Source organism: Lacerta agilis, chromosome 5 (assembly GCF_009819535.1).
Source record: "Lacerta agilis isolate rLacAgi1 chromosome 5, rLacAgi1.pri, whole genome shotgun sequence".
NCBI lineage: Eukaryota > Metazoa > Chordata > Lepidosauria > Squamata > Lacertidae > Lacerta > Lacerta agilis.
Window position 1 is genome coordinate 6577694 of NC_046316.1, and position 22142 is coordinate 6599835.

At 44.5% G+C, this 22142-nt stretch overlaps 1 protein-coding gene across 1 annotated transcript in view; it reads left to right on the forward strand.

Annotated features, from left to right (window-relative positions):
• The first annotated feature begins 6191 nt into the window (after nucleotides 1-6191).
• The window catches only part of VWF (von Willebrand factor), a 179474-nt gene continuing 163523 nt past the window's right edge, over nucleotides 6192-22142 (forward strand). Inside the window, exons 1-6 of the mRNA XM_033148351.1 lie at nucleotides 6192-6291; nucleotides 9277-9331; nucleotides 10844-10981; nucleotides 12799-12901; nucleotides 13698-13906; nucleotides 19855-19979. Of these exons, the coding sequence (XP_033004242.1) occupies nucleotides 9277-9331; nucleotides 10844-10981; nucleotides 12799-12901; nucleotides 13698-13906; nucleotides 19855-19979 (630 nt within the window). The 5' untranslated portion in view covers nucleotides 6192-6291. The remainder of the gene's footprint in view (nucleotides 6292-9276; nucleotides 9332-10843; nucleotides 10982-12798; nucleotides 12902-13697; nucleotides 13907-19854; nucleotides 19980-22142) is intronic.

A 22142-nucleotide genomic window follows, 5' to 3' on the forward strand; every position in this document is an offset into this window, starting at 1 on the left:
CCGAAGAATTGATGCTTTTGAATTATGGTGCTGGAGGAGACTCTTGAGAGTCCCATGGACTGCAAGAAGATCAAACCTATCCATTCTTAAAGAAATCAGCCCTGAGTGCTCACTAGAAGGACAGATCCTGAAGTTGAGGCTCCAGTACTTTGGCCACCTCATGAGAAGAGAAGACTCCCTAGAAAAGACCCTGATGTTGGGAAAGATGGAGGGCACAAGGAGAAGGGGACGACAGAGGATGAGATGGTTGGACAGTGTTCTCGAAGCTACTAACATGAGTTTGGCCAAACTGCGAGAGGCAGTGAAGGATAGGCGTGCCTAGCGTGCTCTGGTCCATGGGGTCACGAAGAGTCGGACACGACTGAACGACTGAACAACAACAACAACAACAACAACAACACAACGTACAGCTTTTAGCAGGTTACTGCCACAGCATTGTTTACACCAGGCATCCCCAACCTGCGGCCCTCCAGATGTTTGGGCCTACAACTCCCATGATTCTTAGCTAACAGGACCAGTGGTCAGGGATGATGGGAATGGTAGTCCAAACATCTGGAGGGCTGAAGGTTGGGGATGCCTGGTTTACACCAGTGTTTTCAAACTCTGCTCCTAGGAGCCCTGGGGCTTTCTTGGAAAGGTGTCTGTGGCTCCTCAAGGAGAAGATCAGTAATGAAGGAGAAACTTCCTCGAAAGAGTGTGCTCCACCAGCTACCAATTATCCCTCTTAAGTTGCCTAGCTGTAAGGAAGAATGGTGCATGCACCAGCAGCAAATGGAGAGAGGGGTACTGGTACCCTGTGCTATCGCACAACACACACGGCCAGCAATTTCCCACGCTGCGCTACAGCATTTCCAAAAAGTAGAGTCACCATGATCACGCAAATAGCACCAGAGTGGCAGAGTGCCAGGTCTTACAAAATACTTCTGTCTGTAATCTCTGTACCACTTGTCTGTGGAAACTAGACTTAAACAGATGTATGAATGTACTTGCACGTTTGGCTCATCTTCCTTTAAAAGATAAAAAAAAATCCTTCCAGTAGCACCTTATTATTATTATTATTTATTAAAAATTTATAGAAATTTTTACAAATTAAAGCACAAGACATTACATGGTTAAATCCTATCATTCTCCCCTCTCTCCCACCGAGGGAAGCAAACATTCAAAAAACCCTCCCACAGGAGCACACAAAATAGCATTTCTGATTTAACCCATCATATTACAAAAATCATTGCTTAGGCCTGACCGTTTTCTTGGGCCAGGCATTCTTTCTTTTCTCAATTTATTTTTTAATTGACTTCCTCTAGTTCCCCCCCCTGTCAAATTCAAAATAAACCATAATTTCCAGTATTCCAATCATCTTCTAGTCTATTTTAAAACTACTACATTTCTTTTTTCCTTAACGCTTTACAATTATTTAAACATCAACTTAATTACTTATACATACTTTTCTACCTCGGCCTCAGCGTACTTCTGGACTTTCTAAACCCTTAATCCAATTTTAATTGTCTTTCACTAGCACCTTAGAGGCCAACTAAGTTTGTTTTTGGTATGAGCTCAGATACGTATCTGAAGAAGTGTGCATGCACACGAAAGCTCATACCAAGAACAAACTTAGTTGGTCTCTAAGGTGCTACTGGAAGGAAATTTTTTAAATTTTTATTTTGTTTCGACTACGGCAGACCAACACGGCTACCTACCTGTAACTTCCTTTAAAAGGTGATACGTACAAGGTGTATACTTAGTTGTGTATTGAGATTTGCGGTCCCGAATCTTGAAAATAAAGTGCAGAATGTTAAAAGGTCAGGTGGTGATCAGACAGACTTCATGAGATAAACTTCATGAGATATGGATTGAGAAGAAGATTTGGGGAAGCCAGAAAAAAAGATTCTTTATTTAAAACTACCTGGGGGGGGGAATGCAATAATTGCACCAATTGTTCTTTCTAGGACCAGTGAATGTCTCAGGACTTTATCATCCATCACAATGAGTAACATGCACCGTCTTGTACTAGGGTGAGCCACAACATCAGAAAGAGGGCCGTGTGATTTCAATGGCGGGGTGGGGAGTCTATTTATTTGCAAAGCAGCTGTCTGCTTCACTATGAAGTGAAAAGAGCTCAACGGGAACTCTGTGCTGGAGGAAGAATCATTCATTTATCTGAAAATGCCGTGCCTTTGGGGAGGGAGGGATAAAGACAGTGGTAACTTGTTAAGAAAATATCTTTAAACTCTGGATAAAGTTATATAGGGAAGTAGCAGAACTGGGGGGGGGGGGGTGAGGCAGTGCAAAGGAGGGCAAGGTTCTTTTAGACATAAAAGCTGTGCAGCAGGAGCCTGTCATGTGTGGTGTAGTGGTTAAGAGCGGTGGACTTGTAATCTGGTGAACCGGGTTTGCTTCTCCGCTCCTCCACATGCAGCTGCTGGGTGACCTTGGGCTAGTCACACTTCTCTGAAGTCTCACCCCCACTCACCTCACAGAGTGTTTGTTGTGGGGGACGAAGGGAAAGGAGAAGGTTATCCGCTTTGAGAGTCATTCGGGTACTGATAAAGCGCGATATCAAATCCAAACTCTTCTTCTTCTTCTTCTTCATGTAGGGGTGAAAAAAGGCTGAACTTGCTGAAAACTACTGGTATTTCTTCTGTGTAACTATTAAAAGAACATCTGACCTTCCAAGTGTACCTATTTTCCAGGGACTGTCCCAGATTTACAGAAGCCTCCTTGGTTCCTGATTTGACACCGGAATGCCCTGCTTTCCTGAAGGTCGGCGGTTCAAATCCCCGCGACGGGGTGAGCTCCCGTTGCTCTGTCCCAGCTCCTGCCCACCTAGCAGTTCAAAAGCACGTCAAAGTGCAAGTAGATAAATAGGTCAAAGTGCAAGTAGATAAATAGGTACCACTCCGGCAGGAAGGTAAACGGCGTTTCCGTGCTCTGCTCTGGTACGTCATGCTGGCCACATGGCCCGGAAGCTGTACGCCGGCTCCCTCGGCCAGTAGCGCGAGATGAGCGCCGCAACCCCAGAGTCGGACACGACTGGGCCTAATGGTCAGGGGTCCGTTTACCTTTACCTTTATTTTTGTTAGAGAAATGTTGGTGGGCATGGGGCTATGAGCCCACCAAGCCAATGAGATAAGTAACTATACAACCTTTAGAAGACACCTGAAGGCAGGAAAGCTTTAAAATGTTTAATGTTTTATCATGTTTTTATAAATGTTGGAAGCTGCCCAGAGTGGCTGCGGTAACCCAGTCAGATGGATGGGGTATAAATAAAAATATGGAATAGGACATCTCTATTTTCATTGGAGAAATGTTGGAGGGTATGGAACATGAGTCCTTTTATGGACTGGCCAGCTTATCAAAATGTGCACCCACGGGTGTAGCAAGGGGGGAGCGGGGCGCCCCTTGTTCCATAATGGAGGGGGTGACAAATTATCAAGGAACAATTTTTTTGAATTTTTTTTAAAATGCCTGCTCCGAAGGTCTTATCTTACTATACTAGGGATTATATAGCTATATATGAAATTTCATGCATATTGGTTAATATCTTGACCCTCCTCCACCAAAATAGCTGTTTACTTGGCAGTTTTCCTATGTCGTGAAGGCTGAAATTTCAGTTCAGTGGAGCACTTACTGTTCCCAACCCTAACCCTGTGGAAAGCCATCTAATTAGACTTTAATTTGATTTTGAGATGTTTTTAGGAGGTAATTTAATTATTGTTTGATTTTATACCAATGTTATGTATCTGATGTTAGCCACCCTGAGCCCGACTTCGGCCGGGGAGGGCGGGATAGAAATAAAAGTTTATTATTATTATTACTTGTTATTATTCCTTTGTAAGAAAATATGAAATAACGTAAAACCATTTTTTTTGGGGGGGGGGGAATCAATGGAGGAGTTGACAAGAAATTCTCCGCACCGGGTAGCACCTGACCTTCCCATGCCTGGAGGGGGAGGTGACAATTATTATTATTTTTTTTTTTTTGCCTCCGGGTACCAATTTACCTTGCTACACCCCTGTGTGCAGCTCTACACACACACAACTTTGTATTTCCTCACACCTTCTCTCCTGCCAGTGGGGCTTTTACTGACCTGGTTCTGTGTTTCTGAAAAGAAACCTGATTTAGCACGTGGACTTTTTTTGCTGTTGGATATCTCAGTGTTAAGAAAAATCTTCATTTGCCAGATTTTAGTATTTCAAACTAGTGTTCAAAGGCGCATGAGCAGAGTGTGAGGGAGAAAGCCATCCGCCGGCAGAGGTTTCTATAAATGTTCTTGGCTGTGACTACAACCTTGATCCATTGTAGAAGACCACTGCCATTGCCCCTAGAAAGTCTTTTGTACAAGGCAGAATTTCCACAAGTAGCTGTGCAACTCTTGTTACATAATATTTATGAATAATCTGCTACTTGATGTTCACATGTGACTCCTTTGTACATATTTGCACAATCCATTTGCTGTGCAATAACTCTGACGTAGTATTTATGAATATTGTTGTGAAACTTGATGTTCATCTATTACTCCTTCCTATTTTTTCCTCTAAATATAGACAGCTTTCAAAATGCAGTTTTGAAAGTCTGGGTGTTGGTATTCCAGAGGAGTTGCTAATTTTCCATGAGATTACAAAGAATCTGTTGTTTTTTGTTTGGGCAGCCAAGGTTACCGAAGAGCCAGTGGATTCCTGCTGTTTGTACAAAGATCTATATAAATGAACAGGTTGCCCCATACTTCCTTGGTCAACACTTCCTGGATTCACTAGAAGCAAGTTGAGTCTTAAGTGGAGTATATGTGTAACCACTGGGCATTATAGTATTTACCTAGAACTAATCACAAGAGGAAGGATGCGGGTGGCGCTGTGGGTTAAACCACAGAGCCTAGGGCTTGCCGATTAGAAGGTCGGCGGTTCGAATCCCCGCGACGGGGTGACCTCCCGTTGCTCGGTCCCAGCTCCTGCCCACCTAGCAGTTTGAAAGCACGCCAAAGTTCAAGTAGATAAATAGGTACCGCTCCAGCGGGAAGGTAAACAGCGTTTTCCGTGCGCTGCTCTGGTTCGCCAGAAGCGGCTTAGTCCTGCTGGCCACATGACCCGGAAGCTGTAAACTGGCTCCCTCGGCCAGTAAAGCAAGATGAGCACCGCAACCCCAGAGTCAGACACGACTGGACCTAATGGTCAGGGGTCCCTTTACCGTTTAATCACAAGAAGAGATGGGGGACATTTGGGATTCCATTTGGTCAATTGACCTACTGAATTAGAATTGCAGTTCCCATCACCCAGGCACAGAAGTAGCAGAATAAACCACATGTGGCCAACCTGCGCCCCTCTGAACATTCCCCCACCAGCTGCCGATCTTGCTAGAAACATGCTGGAGTTGGGCTAAGGTGACAGGTGTGGGTTCAATTCTTAGTGTTGTTGTTGTTGTTCAGTCGTTCAGTCGTGTCCGACTCTTCGTGACCCCATGGACCAGAGCACGCCAGGCACGCCTATCCTCCACTGCCTCTCGCAGTTTGGCCAAACTCATGCCAGTCGCTTCGAGAACACTGTCCAACCATTCTTAGTAGCTTCCATTAAGTCCCGGGTTCATTCTCCAGGTCACCTAGTTAAAAGGTAGACAGGCAATGAGGCTGGGAAAACCTTCTGCCTGAGACCTTGAATGGTCGTGTGCCTTTTACTGGCTAAGATTAAGCCGTAGGACAGGTTCCTAAGACCAAGGACACCAACGTTATTGACTTGGAGTGGCAAGGTGTCAGCTGGCCTCACTTCTGTTTTTATTCTCCAGGAAAGCTGTGTCAGCTCTTTAGAATAAGCGTCAATCATCGTGTTATTTGGGAGATAACAGATTTGCTACTGTCAGGAAGCACAGTATTGCATTCCAATATAATCAAATCTATTATTTCACCTCCTCTCCCCAATTGGCTGTAAAGTCTTGTTTGCCAGTGCATAAGCAAAACGTCTCTCGGACTTTAGTGCTCACGCACAGAGAGACGCACACATCATTTCAAAGGTTTATCTGTCTTGTAAAGATATTTAATACGACTTCCCTTCATTGTTATTTTTTAGCCATTAAGGCAGCTGATTTTCCTGGTTGCGCCATTGTGTTGCAAATCTGGCGGAAGCAACAGTCACCCTTTATCTTTTCCCTTTGGTGAACAAGAATTCCTGGCTTATATAACAGGGACAAATAGCCCACTGAGGCCATTCCAATGTGGCCTTCTAAAGGAGAGCAGGCTTAAGGACCTTCAGGAGTCTAGTTTCGCACATTGTTGATGGGCAATTTAAATTTTGCACAGAAGCAAAGGTACCTATATTATTATTTCAGCAGATTTTGTGATTATCATTGATGCAGCAAAGTGTAGGTCCGTCGGTTGAAAATAATTAATTTTATAAATGTTAGGGAGGAGTTTACAATAGATAAATGTTTAGAAAGACCGATACTTGTTTACCATCTGGGTTGCTCAGGTTTTATTTGATGTGGGTAGTCAAAGGAAATATTCATGGAATCAGAATTGGGCAAAAGGCAAAAAAAAAAGCAAGTTTAAATTAAAATATGGACGTGCATGTGTGTACTTAGGGTTGTGAAAATTTTAGAGTTCTAGAAGGTCTCTGATGCAAGGAGTAACCGCTGTACGTTTGAGGACCCGGGTTTGTATTCCATCTTAGAGGTAAAGCAGATTGGATGGGCTGGAGAAAGACTCCATCTCGGTCTGGCTTATCCCATTGGGTGGCTGTGATGATACAATGAGTAATGAGTTCAGAATATACTGTGACATTGAACTGACTTGCTGCACAAAATATAAGATGCTCCAGTTGATTTTACTCTCAACTGTTCTTTTTCTAAGATCACATGTAGACTTTTAAGTTGGACTAATTGCAAAGTTTTTTTCTATACTAGCACCCAAAATGGGGGCCTGTCCATCAAATGTCATTGATTCCTCGGGGACCCAGTCATAAATAATATTCTGAAGCTACACTCTCATAGAACCTTGTGCTGGATAGTTTGGGAAACTTGTTACATGCAATCTGGCAGATTTTCTGCAAGGAATCCATCAGCTGCAAGTACCATTGGGGTACTGTTGTGATTCTGTTGTTTTCTTTGCTGTTGCTGAATGAGACATGCTTCTTCAAATGTTCTTGTTTCATTTCCCATACGTGCATACACCAAATTTATATTTCACTGGTATTAGTGAAATTAGACGTGTGGGAATTTATTCCATGCAACTGAGGACAAAATTCAATCAATTGCATTTTACCCCCTCCCTTTCCCCAAACCTGCCCCCCAAAGTGTTTCCCTCTGTGTTTGCATTGCAGGAGGTTGGACTAGATGTGTGGCATAAATTTAGCATTCAAGCTGTGTGTCAAGAAATTTAAAACCCACATTGCTTTATAATACTTTGTGCTAGAATTCGTAGCTCATTCATCACAAAGGTGCTAAGGGTTTGTGTGCTTAAAATTTAGCACAGTTCTCTGGGGCAGTGTGATTAAAATACTTTACTTTTTTACCAGTTTGATAGGGACGCATGCAAAGAGAAGCATTGGCTGCAGGATAACTTAAAACAGTGGGCATGTAAACGCTTCATAAACCACTCTGCTAAGAGATAGGAAAATATTCCCACGCTTCTGCACTTGGTCAGAAATCTGGGGGAGAAAGGAGTAGTAAACATCTTCCCATCACTTGGTTGCTTGCTACTCACTGGTTACATACACTCTGTGATAAGTTAGGTAAAGGTAAAGGGACCCCTGACCATTAGGTCCAGTCGTGTCCGACTCTGGGGTTGCGGCGCTCATCTCGCGTTACTGGCTGAGGGAGTCGGCGTACAGTTTCCGGGTCATGTGGCCAGCATGACAAAGCTGCTTCTGGCGAACCAGAGCAGCGCACGGAAACGCCGTTTACCTTCCCGCCAGAGCGGTACCTATTTATCTACTTGCACTTTGACGTGCTTTCAAACTGCTAGGTGGGCAGGAGCTGGGAACGAGCAATGGGAACTCACCCCATCACGGGGATTCGAACCGCTGACCTTCGGATCGGCAAGCCCTAGGCTCTGTGGTTTAACCCACAGTGCCACCTGGGTCCCTCTGTGATAAGTTACTAGTAGGTAAATGCTTACCCGTATTCACACCAGGTTGGTTAAAGTCTTGCTGTATTTGAAAGCATGCATAGCAGTTCATTGTGGTTGTTGGGGCAGCATTCTTGATATTTCTTGCTGCAATCGGCCCATTCGGAGGAACATAAATTATCTGAACAAAATAAAATAAAATAAAAAATTCCTTCCAGTAGCACCTTAGAGACCAACTAAGTTTGTTCTTGGTATGAGCTTTCGTGTGCATGCACACTTCTTCAAATACACGGCTACCTGCCTGTAACATAAATTATCTGGTTTTAAAAGCCCTGTGTAAATGGCTACACAAAGCACATTTAGTTATATTGGGGAGGGGGACTGGATCATGGCCATTGACACCACCCCCAGTCCTGTCTGCATGGAGGACTGTTTGTGCACACCCCAACAAGCATAAGTTGTGAATGCACACTTCATTTTCCAAGGGCTAGTTACAAACACCTACATTCATTGCAGAGTTTGTGCGTAGATCCAGTGCAGGTGTGCACTGGATTCTACGCACAAACTCTGCAATGAATGTAGTGCAGGTGTGAATCCAGTGCAGGTGTGATGAATAAAGATTGGGTGTGAGGAGGGGGCAGGAGTAACTGGTGCAATTGTGAACAACACACACACCTGTTTTATGTCACTGCATGGCTCTTAAGATGGTTGGTTGTAAGCCATAGAAAGACATCCCTATACATATTTTGTAACACATCCAAAGCATGTAATTTTTTGGATATAGCTGGAAAAATATTTGGGGGTGGGGGTGGAGGTAAGAGACCAATTCATAAACCACGTTTTTTTTTTGGGGGGGGGGGTTTCCAAATATCCTGCACAAATGGAGGAGAAATAGAATGCCAATGAATATAAAAAGAATGAACGGGATTTGATTAAGCCTAAAACCCTATGCACACTCTCATGGCAATAAATCCCATTTAATCCAACGAGATTTGCCTCTTTGTAAATATTTGTAGGGTTGTACTGCATGGCCATGCATTTTAAAGACCCATTGATTTCAATCCTGTTTTAATCCTATTGAAATCAAAGCATTAACTTTGGCTGGATCGTGCTCAATAGAACTAAAATGTGCACAAGCCTTTTGCTATTTGTACTGTTGTCTCTACAGCTTGATAAATTAAAGGGTGGGGAAAACTTCTAATAACTCTGTTGTGTTTAATTTTTTTTAGATGATAGTCTCTAAAGTATTGCTGCTCCTGTTAGTTCTGCCTGTCTCAGCACAAGGTAAGAAAGTTTAAAATTCCTACCCTGCATTTTTTGTCCTGGCATTCTTGCCCAAACATAGCAAGGGATCAAGAATTTCATTGAGAAATTCACCTCCACACCAAGTGCATACCTTTACGCTTATTCACGCTGAGCCACAGAGCAGAAAAACGATGAGCTAAATAGGCTGGTGGTCTGAACTGAGGATAAGGCAGACACATTATTATGCGATTGAACTAAATGACTCTTGGGGTCACTTCTAAACCTATTCTAATCTGTTACTGTGAGGCTGAGGTCAGGAGAAGAGGAGGACTGCTAAAATGGTCAAACCTGTTCTGTAGCTATAGCCCCTGGCCCTGGTCAGATCTGTTACCCTTGGCTATATAAGCTAGAAGAAATGTGTTGCTTTGGAGACATTTCTGGATTGCGAGCAGGGAAAAACAGCTTCTAGGGATGGAGATGCCTTTGTGTGAAAGAGAAGAGGCTGGCAAGTTTTTGAGATGCGATGCTCGGTCCCTGCTCCTGCCCACCTAGCAGTTCAAAAGCATTATTATTTGATGGCCATGCTGAAAAATTATTGGGTAGAGGGAACTCCTGGGCATCACTCACAGCATGAGGCTTGGGGCTACTTGGGGTGCTCTTAGGGCCAGGTATATGCCCCTTGGTGAACCCTGGGTGTGCAAGTTAGGGTCAAATCCCCAAAGTTCTCTAAGCACGGAAGAAGAATTTTCTCCCTATCCTTGGCTGGGGAACCACAAAATGCGGCTCAGTGGCCTTGAAAGGGACATTACCCTCAAAACTTGTGGATCAGCTTCACCAGCCTGAACTCACATATTACCTATGCAAAAAGCTTCACTGAGGATGCAAATATGAGCAGCAACAGTGGACATATCTCTCTACTTCCCGTGCCAAGACCAAAGAATTCTAAATCCAGATTATTCACCCTGACATTAGCTCAACTATTGTTGTACAAGGGATGCAGGTGGCGCTGTGGGTTAAACCACTGAGTCTAGGGCTTGCTGATCAGAAGGTGGGCGGTTTTAAACCCCATGACGGGGTGAGCTCCTGTTGCTCTGTCCCAGCTCCTGCCCACCTAGCAGTTCAAAAGCACGTCATAGTGCAAGTAGATAAATAGGTACCGCTCCAGCGGGAAGGTAAACGGCGTTTCTGTGTGCTGCTGTGCTTCGCCAGAAGCGGCTTAGTCATGCTGGCCACATGACCCAGAAGCTGTCTGCGGACAAACGCCGGCTCCCTCAGCCAGTAAAGCGAGATGAGCACCACAACCCCAGAGTCGTCTGCGACTGGACCTTACGGTCAGGGGTCCCTTTATCTTTATTGTTGTACAGTTGATTAATATGAGAGGAATTTGCACAGTCTTGTGTTTGCTGGATGGCAAGGACCATTGGGAAAAAAAACAAAAGCATGAGTTAAATTAGCACTGTTTCAATATGCAAACTGAAACACAGCCATCCCTCAAGATTTGCGCTTCAACATTTTAGAAATGCCATATCATTATTATTTGTTCTCTTGCAGATGTTCAGCCTCTTGCACAATGTAGCCTTTTTGGAGATCAACACATTAAAACGTTTGATGAATCTTTGTATGATTTTGCCGGTGACTGCAGTTATCTGCTTGCTGGAGACTGTCACGTAAGATCCTTCTCACTCTTGGGTGAGTCTAAACTGGATTCTGAATGAACAAACTTGTGTGCATGGACACAATTGTGGTTGATTGTCAGGTGGTAAATGAAATCTAACAATCTAGTTATCTGGGTGTCTGTAACCACTTTGTTCTCTGGATTTTAACATCTAGCCAACAGGCTTTTCTAACTTTTCCAGCCTTTTGGCAGATGTTTGTGAAGCATGAGACAGATGGAGGCAGGAATTGTCGTCCAATTGGTGCAGCAAGAATTTTGGTGGGCAATTTGTATTCCACTTCCAGAAGCTGGCTCACAACATTTTGCTGCCTGGGGCAAAGGTCCAAGGTGGTGCCCTCACTTCCATTTGTGGAGGCCTGCTGGACCGACAGCTGAATCTCACTGGTGATGGGAATGCAGCCGCCCCCGTGTCTGAGGGCAGCAGGCTAGGTGAGGGTGGCACGGCCGACTGGGTGGCACACCCAGCTCTGTTTGCCATCACTTCATTGCCGCCTATCTGTTGCTGTCTATTTATATCAAAGGTATAAACCTCTGAGCCTCTTGGGCTTGCCGATCAGAAGCTTGGCGGTTGAAATCCGCAGAACGGGGTGAGCTCCTGTTGCTCTGTCCCAGCTCCTGCCTACCTAGCGGTTCGAAAGCATACCAGTGCAAGTAGATAAATGGGTACTGCTCTGGTGGGAAGGTAAACGGCGTTTGCGTGCGCTGCTCTGGTTTCCAGAAACGGCTTTGTCATGCTGGCCACATGACCTGGAAGCTGTACGCCGGCTCCCTCGGCCTGAAAGCGAGATGAGCACCGCAACCCCATAGTCACCTTTGACTGGACTTAACCGTCCATGGGTCCTTTACCTTTTTCACTTTACCTATTTATATCCCACCTCTCCTCCAAAGGAGTTAAAAATGGAATACATGGGTCTTCTCTACTCACCTGCCCTTTGAGATAGGTTAGGTAGAGAGGCTGAATGGTTCAATTTCTCCCACTGAGCTTCATTGCTGATTGGGAATTTAAACCCATTTCCCAGGTCCTAATTCAACACTGTTAACCATGGGTAGGCCAACTAAGGCCCGGGGGCCGGAGCCAGCCCAATCACCTTCTCAATCCGGCCCGCGGACGGTCCGGGAATCAGCGTGTTTTTACATGAGTAGAATGTTTCCTTTTATTTACAATGCATCTCTGGGTTATTTGTGGGGCCTGCCTGGTGTTTTTACATGAGTAGAATGTGTCCTTTTATTTAAAATGCATCTCTGGGTTATTTGTGGGGCGTAGGAATTCGTTCATATTTTTTTTCCAAAATATAGTCCGGCCCCCCCACAAGGTCTGAGGGACAGTGGACTGCTGAAAACGTTTGCTGACCCCTGACTTAGACGGTGGCTGTTTTCTTTATTTCTGAGCACGACTCAGATGAAGGACAAAGGCCCACCCTCTCTGTATACCAGGATCATGCCCATGTCAAGCTGGAGCGTCACCCTGCTTCCCCTAGGATTGCTTACTGCTAAAATGGGCCTTTGTACAAATAGGAGCAGCACCCTGTTATCACCCCTCAGCTTCTGTATGCAAGATCAGTCATGTTGGCATGAGGCCATGATTGCCGGATGGTAAGGGCTCTGGCATCTCCCTCAGCTCTCGGGGAGAACTCAGAAAACAGCTGTGTTATAGATTTCTACATACCAAATGCCGTAAACAAAACCTGCATGCTAAGCCCAAGTTCAAGTTGAGTGAATGGGCACATGAGGAAACAGTATGGGACGGGTCTTAAGGTTTGCATGTACTTCTTAAAAAGAGCAAGCTCCATTTTTGAAGGGAGAAAACTCATAACATCTTATTTCTTTTCAGGCGATTACCGGAATGGAAAAAGAACCAGTATTTCTCTGTACCTCGGAGAATATTTTGATATTCATTTGTTTTTAGATGGCACGGTGACTCAAGGTGACGAAAGGTAAAGATTTTGATAGTGGCACAGGGGCGTACCCAGGATCAAAACTAGGGGGGGGGCAAGCCATGGTCATTCAGGTTGTGACATTTCAGCACGGAAAGGCGAATGAAACCAAAATTTTCGGAAAATTATATATAATTATAGCAGTGCTTTATTACGGTAGTTATTACAATTATTTGCTTGAATTTTTTTTTTAAATTTTTATTCTAGTTACATGTCTTATACCAGGGGTGGCCAACTCCCAAGAGACTGTGATCTACTTTCAGCAGTGATCTATCCCGTTTTTTGGGGTTCAGCTCAAAGTTGTTGACCATTTTGGGGGATGAGGAATGCCCCGTTTTTGGGGGTTCAGTTCGTTTTTAGATTACTGACCATATTATGTTAACAGCTTCAAAAAACAGAAAACCCCCCCCCCCAAACAGAAAGCCCCCAAATGGCTGAAAAACTCAGTTTCCTAGGATCCCCAGCCATCGCAACTCACCATGCAAGGGAACTGTTTCCAAAGCTCCTTTGCAACAAACAGCCGGCACCACACACACACACACACACACAGTGGCTGGCTCAATTGTTATTTAGATTTTGGGAGGGGGAGAAAGACCGGTAGTTGAGCTTTTTAGGAGAGCTTTTTTTTCCTTTTAGGCTGCCGATAACCATTTATTTATTATTATTTTTTGCTTCGGGGGGGGCAGGTGCCCCCTCCTGCTCCCCCTTGGGTACGCCCATGTAGTGGCAACAAACTCTGAAGAATGCATTTTCCTCTGCATCCTATACTTAGGAATCTTTGTTTCTCTAATCATAGGATTTCAATACCTCATGCCTCCAATGGAGTATTTATAGAAATGGAGGCAGGTTATTATAAGTTATCCAGTGAAGAACATGGCTTTGTGGTGAAGGCTGATATCAGTGGAAACATTCATATAATCCTTGCGGACAAGCACTACAATAAGACCTGTGGACTCTGTGGCAACTTGAATAACTTTGGCGAGGATGATTTCATGACACAAGAAGGTGAGTTTCATCATTATTCAGGAGAGATTTGGACAGTTCGGGATGGTTTACTTCCAACTATACCTGAAGTAGCAAAGTAAATTAGCTGATAATACCACCTTTTATAGTTGTTTTTTTAGTATAAGAAAATGTTCAGAGTTCTTCTCAGCAGTCTTTCCTACCCAGCTCGGTACATCAGTGGAGGAGTTTGGATTTGATATCCCACTTTATCACTACCTGAAGGAGTCTCAAAGCGGCTAACAATCTCCTTTCCTTTCCTCCCCCACAACAAACACTCTGTGAGGTGAGGGGGGCTGAGAGACTTCAGAGAAGTGTGACTAGCCCAAGGTCACCCAGCAGCTGCATGTGGAGGAGAGGGGATGCGAACCCGGTTCACCAGATTACGAGCCATACCTCAGGTTGCATTCACTACGGGATACGAACGCACCAAACCTGGAAGTACCGGAACAGGTTACTTCTGGGTTCGGTCCTTTGCGCATGTGCAGAAGTGGCAAATCACAATCCACGCATGCGCAGACCAACGCTGCGGGTTATGAATGCTGTGGGTTGCAAACGTGCCTCCCGCACAGATCGGGTTCGCAACCCGAGCGTCCACTGTACTCAAGTTGCAGATGGGAGTACTGAGACCGAGAGAACGTTGTCTTGCTTAAAGCAACCAAGTGAGCTCCCCTAGCTGAGGTGAAATTATTGTAGGTGGACTGGCTAGCTCACATTCAACTCCGTTTATAGTTCACACTTCCATTTATGAGGGTTTTATATGGAGTGGCAGATGGTCCGTGGTCCCAGTGTTATTTACTTGACCTGGAAGTAGCCCTCCAAGATCTCAGGCCGAGGGTCTGCCTCAACTCAGTTTCCTGAGGTCCTGAGGTCTTTCAAGTTGAGATGCCAAGGAATGGGCCTTGGTCTTGCTTCTTGCAGAGAATGAACTCTTCAACTGGAAAGTATGAGAATTCCAGTACTTCCTTGAAACTTGTCTCTTCTTTGATGAGGGGCCATTAATGAGCACTTAGAGCAGAGTTGTTGTTTTTTACCAGTTCTGAATCCACCCGATAGTGTTATTGCTTAGTTTGCTAACCAAAATAGCCTGGCAAACTTTGTCAGATGTAGTCCACCGTATGCCCACAATCTAGTACACGAGTAACCCAAACTAGTAATCCAATGACAATTTTAAAAGAAGATAAGATTCACCTGGCAAGATTTATTCTTGGAAATAATTCTGGCTCCTACTTATCCCAACATTATGATCAGCGTCCTCTTTAATCAACTCTTTTGTCATGTCTTCTAGTATATTTAAGTTTCATGCGTGAAAACTCTTACGGAGCAATTGCGAACCAGAGCAATTTGCTCAGAACTAAATGTTAGCTCAGTTGGTTAGAGGATGGTGCTGATAACACCAAGGTTGCACGTTTGATCCCTGCATGGGGCAGCTGCAGATTCCTGCATTTCAGGGGGTTGGACTAGATAATCCTCAGGGTCCCTTCCTACAAATCTATGATTCTAACCTGGTCATTGCAGCCTTAGCAACTATACTACATTCAACTCTAAAAGTGTGCTTAGCAATGGATATTTTTTTAAAAAAAGAAAAAGAAAAAGCAGAACTCATAACCAACCTACTCTCAGCAGCCAGAAGCCTCATAACACTGGAGAGACCTGTCAGGAGCAAGCATGGACCAATGGTACCAAATAGTATGGGAAACAGCCTAACTAGAAAAATTAACCAATAAACTGAAACTGACATGGGGACAAATAGAAGAAGACGCCTGCACCCCGGTATGGATCCCCTTTATCACATACACAACCCAACAAGACAATGACAAAAAACCACCAACAGCATACGAATTAATATTGGCTAAAAGGTAAAGGGACACCTGACCATTAGGTCCAGTCGTGTCCAACTCTGGGGTTGTGGCGCTCATCTCGCATTAATGGCTGAGGGAGCCGGCGTACAGCTTCCGGGTCATGTGGCCAGCAGGACCAAGCCGCTTCTGGCGAACCATAGCAGCGCATGGAAACGCCGTTTACCTTCCCGCTGGAGAGGTACCTATTTATCTACTTGCACTTTGATATGCTTTCGAACTGCAAGGTGGGCAGGAGCAGGGACCGAGCAACGGGAGCTCTCCCCATCGTGGGGATTTGAACCGCCGACCTTCTGATCAGCAAGCCCTAGGCTCTGTGGTGTAACCCACAGCGCCACCCGTCGCTGATCCAAAACACACACACACCCCACTCACACATCAAAACAAAGACCACCACAGCCAATCACAAATGTACAACCACACCCTAGGCCCACCCCAACCTCTCTCACCACCAAAGGAACACAAGTGAATAGCAAAGAACCTGTACAAGCGACACTGACACAAAACCCCACATATAGATAGAAACATCACCACCCGACCCCACCCCCACTCACCTCTCCCCCCCCTCCACCCATTTCCCCCTTTTCTTCCTAATGTCTCAACAAACAAAACTGATCTGTAAAAAATGTATCTTGGGGGGGGGGGGGAGAGAGAGAGAGACATTGCACATACTTTTTGTAGACCAAGAAAATAATTAATAAAAATACATTTTAAAAAGATAAGAAAAAAGCAGCTGGATTTGGAGATAGGTCTATGGGGAGGGTTTTTCCACGCAGCCTTGTGCCTCAATAACAATTATCCTTCCAGCCTGGTTCCTCATGTAAGTGCTATTTCCTGCAAAAAGCACATTAGGAGGCAAATATCTGCTAGGGTAGAGGAGTCCACAGAAAAAATGAGCTAGAGATGAGGCTATGGTAGCAAGTCTTTTAGACAAATTGGGTTCAGTGTGAATCAGCTATTAAACAGTGCATTCAAATTCCCTGTGAATTCATTACAAATAACCTCTGGGTATTATTGTGTGGAGTTTAAAAACTGAATTCAGAATAGGTGTGTGTGTGTGTGTCTTAAAATGTTTTGCACTTTAAAACACTGTGAGTGCGTTCTTACAGGACCGGGAAAGGGCTGTTAAATTAACAGCCAAATGCCAAAGGTCTCTTTTCATTGTTTCTCTGACTGACCTTGTTCTAGCCCCGTAGATTCCCTGTACCTGAAAAACATCCTTCTTTTGGGAAAAAAAAAATATATATGGAAAAAGTGGAACGCTGACTCAGTTTAGGAGTAGGCATGACTGTGAAGTCCACGAAAATATTCCAAAATAAGAGGCAGAATGTTGCTATCTGCTGGCAGAGCTGCAGGGCTGCTGTCAAGATTCGTAGGGGGAGCGCCAATGGACGCAGTTGGCAAGCAAACTGCCTGCTTTCTCCAGAGGTAGAGGGCAATCTCTTGCAGCCAACATTTACTCCCTTGCTTATTCATCCAATACTCAGAGAGTCTGCTTCCAAATGGACCTTTTTTAGTGCCTTCTCTGCAGTACATTAAGATTTTGTTAATTTCCCAATGTGGAATTATCCAGGGTCTTTTCCTCCTATCTCCCCCCCTCCCACTAATGAGGGAAGTCAGACTTTTATTAAAATTCTGAAACAGCAATAATAATAATAATAATAATAATAATAATAATAATAATAATAAGCCCTAGGTGTGGATGTTTCTTTGCGCTTCAGTGGTTCAGTGGATGTGGTTTTCACACAGGCAGCCATGTTTTTGGAAGCTTCCCTCAAATCCCGTGGCTCCCAAAGGGGGGCAATTCGATTTTTAGAGGGGGGCAATTCAATAATGAGTTATTAACAGTTAATGGCCTTTTAGGCTTCCTCCATGTGAATAGGAATTCACTTTTTGAATAATAAGAATTATATGTCCCCCCGGGGGGGGCAGAATCAGGAATTTAGAGATGGGGCATTGCTTCTTGGGAGCAAAGCAATGACAAACCTAGATAGCATCTTAAAAAGCAGAGACATCACCTTGCCGACAAAGGTCCGTATAGTTAAAGTTATGGTTTTCCCAGTAGTAATGTATGCAAGTGAGAGCTGGACCATAAAGAAGACTGATCGCCTAAGAATTTATGCTTTTGAATTATGGTGCTGGAGGAGACTCTTGAGAGTCCCATGGACTGCAAGAAGATCAAACTTATCCATCCTTAAAGAAATCGGCCCTGAGTGCTCACTGGAAGCACAGGTCCTGAAGTTGAGGCTCCAGTACTTTGGCCACCTCATGAGAAGGGAAGGCTCCTTAGAAAAGACCCTGATGTTGGGAAAGATGGAGGGCACAAGGAGAAGGGGACGACAGAGGACGAGATGGTTGGACAGTGTTCTCGAAGCTACTAACATGAGTTTGGCCAAACTGCGGGAGGCAGTGAAAGATAGGCGTGCCTGGCGTGCTCTGGTCCATGGGGTCACGAAGAGTCGGACACGACTGAACGACTGAACAACAACAACAACAAGGTGGGGCATGGCCTAAAAAAGGTTGGGAACTACTGCTTTAACCACACCTTCGATCTGCCAGTTGCTCCCTGTTTAAATGGGGTTTTGGCTCCAGTCTGCCTGGCCCAAGAGGGAGGCCCTGGCTTTCCTCCAGTGGCTGGGGGGTGGTCCAAAGATTGCCCCATGTGGAGCCGGCGCTCCGCCAGACAGCAAACCCCACTCTCAATGAGTTCAGGTGAGAATTAATTCCTCTAACCATACCTTCTCTCTGCCGGTTGCTTCTCAAACTGATTACATCCAAGCCACTTTGTTTCAGTCCACCACAACTGCCGGGCATGATTTTACTTTATTATGTACAAACGATCGCTCTAAATAGTGCTATTCACAGGACCTGTAACCGGTTAACGTGGGCAAGTTTTCATCACTTCTTGTTTTAAATTAAATTACATTAATAATTGAGGGACGCATACATAAGCATCAAATATTATTTACGTATGCTACTACGGCGGCGAGAATTTCGGTAGCACAAAACTGGAGGACTAGAGAAATTCCAACAAAACAACAGTGGCAAGCGAAATTGATGAACTATGCAGAGATGGCAAAATTGACAGACTACGAGAAAAGGACAACAGAGACTTTGAAAAAGAGTGGGAACCCTTTATAATATATTTGCAGCCACAAAACAAGAACATGGACTTGATGGCAGGACTTAAATACAACATACACACTTTTTAAATATATGTATCTATAACCATTTAAAACAAAGAAGAAATGATATGGTAGATTGGCTGAAACAGCAGTTTGTTGATAAAAAGGGAAACAAACCAGAAATGTGTTATATGTATGTTATTGATATGAGATGTTTGTCTAAACAGAAAAGAATGTCAATATTTTTTTAAAAAAAATAATAATAATTGAGGCACGCGGGTGGCACTGTGTTCTAAACCACTGAGCCTAGAGCTTTCCGATCAGAAGGTCGGCGGTTCAAATCCCTGCGACAGGGTGAGCTCCCGTTGCTCGGTTTCTGCTCCTGCCAACCTAGCAGTTTGAAAGCACGTCAAAGTGCAAGTAGATAAATAGGTACTGCTCCAGCAGGAAGGTAAGCGACGTTTCTGTGCGCTGCTCTGGTTCGCCAGAAGCTGCTTTGTCATGCTGGCCACATGACCCGGAAGCTGTACACTGGCTCTCTCGGCCTATAAAGCAAGACGATCGCGGCAAACCCAGAATCATCCACGACTGGACCTAACGGTCAGGTCCTTTATCATAATAATTGAATGTGATGCTTTCTAGAGTTCTGATGTCTTCTCTTTATAATAAGCTACCTCAGTAAACACTTTCAACCTTTATAATAAGGAGGTATTTGGCAGTTACATTTCAGAAGTGTTGTCATACTAAGGATCGTATTGTGGGGACATGTTTAGAAGACAATTGCGCACTTTTGGCAGAAGATTTTAAATGGGCTGTGTGTTTTACCTGCTTGTCTGCAGAAAACTATCCAGCACAATCGACTGTTGAGGAAGGAAGATTCCTTCGCTTAAGCTTCATTCTTGATCATAGAACTCTAAGCAAATTGTCATATTTAAGTAATGGCCTATTTTCCTCCTTGCAACTGCAGGAACTCTGGAAGAGAACCCCTACATTTTTGCTAATTCCTGGGCCATGCGCAGTGAAGAGAAGAGATGCCAGAGGGTGAATCCCCCAAGCTATACCTGCAACATTTCATCTGAGATGGAAGAGAAGGTTAGTGCAGCACCAAGAGATTCATTGACAGCAGGGCAGAAGGGAATCCTGCATTTTAGTTAATTCATATTATAATTTTGCAGTACAAAATAGTAATTCATGTCACACACACACGGTATTTCCCATGCCAAAATAACAGCATTTCAGACGAAGGAGTTCTTAGCATGTTAAAGAATGCACCTTATTCTCTTGAACTGTGTGTTCATGATTTAGAAACCCCACAGCAGAGGCCTTTTCCTGATGCCAGTTCATGGCAACCAGTTGCTACTTGTCCTAAGCAGTTTCTCAGATGCTGTTTTTAAAATTTGCACAAAGCATTTTAGAGTGGATCTTTGACAGGACCCAGGCAATTCCTGTGAACCAGAGGCATAGGAAGGTTCAGGTGTTATCTGGTGCAGAAAATCTCTTGTCAACCCCCCCCCCCACTTGATTCCCACACCCCCCTGCAAAAATGGTTACGTTATTCCATATTTTCTTACAAAGGAATAAATAATAATCATCATCATCATCATCATCATCAACAACAACTTTTATTTATATCCCGCCCTCTCCGGCCGAAGTCGGGCTCAGGGTGGCTAACATCAGATACATAACATTGGTATAAAATACAAACAATAATTAAATTACCTCCTAAAAACATTTCAAAATCAAATTAAAGTCTAATTAGATGGCTTTCCACAGGGTTAGGGTTGGGAACAGTAAGTGCTCCACTGAACTGAAATTTCAGCCTTCACGACATAGGAAAGAAAACAGCCAAGTAAACAGCTATTTTGGTGGAGGAGGGTCAATATATTAACCGATATGCATGAAATTTCAGATACAGCTATATAATCCCTAGTATAGTAAGATATGACCTTTGGAGCAGGCATTTTAAAAAAAGTTCTTTTTTGAACCGCCCTAGTAGGGCAGTAATTGTTCCTTGATAATTTGTCAGCCCTTCCATTATGGAACATTATGGAACCCCTTCCATTATGGAATGGATAATTTGTCACCCCCTATGCCCCCCCTTGCTACGCCCCTGCTGTGAACACTTTTTTCTTTATACATTTGGCAGGAGACTGACAGCGGACTTAAAAGTTCCAAATGACATTTTTTTAAAGGGAGTTTCCCCTTCCCATTTCATTTGTCTGACTGTCATCCCTGGCCAATCAGATTTTGAAACCATAGCCTACAAATTCCCTGCAGAACCTGTTTTAGCAGAGACAATGTGTAACACTCCCTCCTTTGACATTCCAAAAGAAAAGGAGCAAGGCACACACCCAAAATTTGCCTTCGGCCACTGTTGCTTCTCTCAGATACTGTTATGTTGCAAAAAATCACGGCTGAGTCAAAAGGCAAGGCAGATGTCACTATGTTGTTGTTCAGTCGTTCAGTCGTGTCCGACTCTTCGTGACCCCATGGACCAGAGCACGCCAGGCATGCCTATCCTTCACTGCCTCCCGCAGTTTGGCCAAACTGTTAGTAGCTTCGAGAACACTGTCCAACCATCTCATCCTCTGTCGTCCCCTTCTCCTTGTGCCCTCCATCTTTCCCAACATCAGGGTCTTTTCCAGGGAGTCTTCTCTTCTCATGAGGTGGCCAAAGGACTGGAGCCTCAGCTTCAGGATCTGTCCTTCTAGTGAGCACTCAGGGCCGATTTCCTTGAGAATGGATAGGTTTGATCTTCTTGCAGTCCATGGGACTCTCAAGAGTCTCCTCCAGCACCACTATAGCCTGGGCTTTTTCAGCTGTACTCTAAATCTGCCTGCTGTTTCTAGCAGGTCTTCAGGTATTTGGCACAGCAGGATTTAGCAAAGGGGGGTGTCAGGGAACTGTCCCCGGCTTAGCGCTGGGTGGTGAAAGGGCTCTTGGGATGCTACAGAGAGCCCTGGCCCCACCTGACCAGCAGCACCTCCTCTTCCAGCGGAGGAAGCAGCGATGTCTCCAGTGGGGAGGGGCAGGCAGCTCCGGGTCTTGAGGGCAGAGGGAGACACGCCATTTCCGTCACCCCAAGTGCGCAGAGGGGTGAAACGAAAGGAGAGGAGGCGGAGATTTCGTATACCGAAACTCTTACGTTGGGGTCAGAGCCGGAAGGGACCACTCCCGGATTCTGCGAGTTATTGATACAGACACAAACTCTGCACTGTAAATAGTATGCGCAATAAAACTACTAAAGGACTGGTC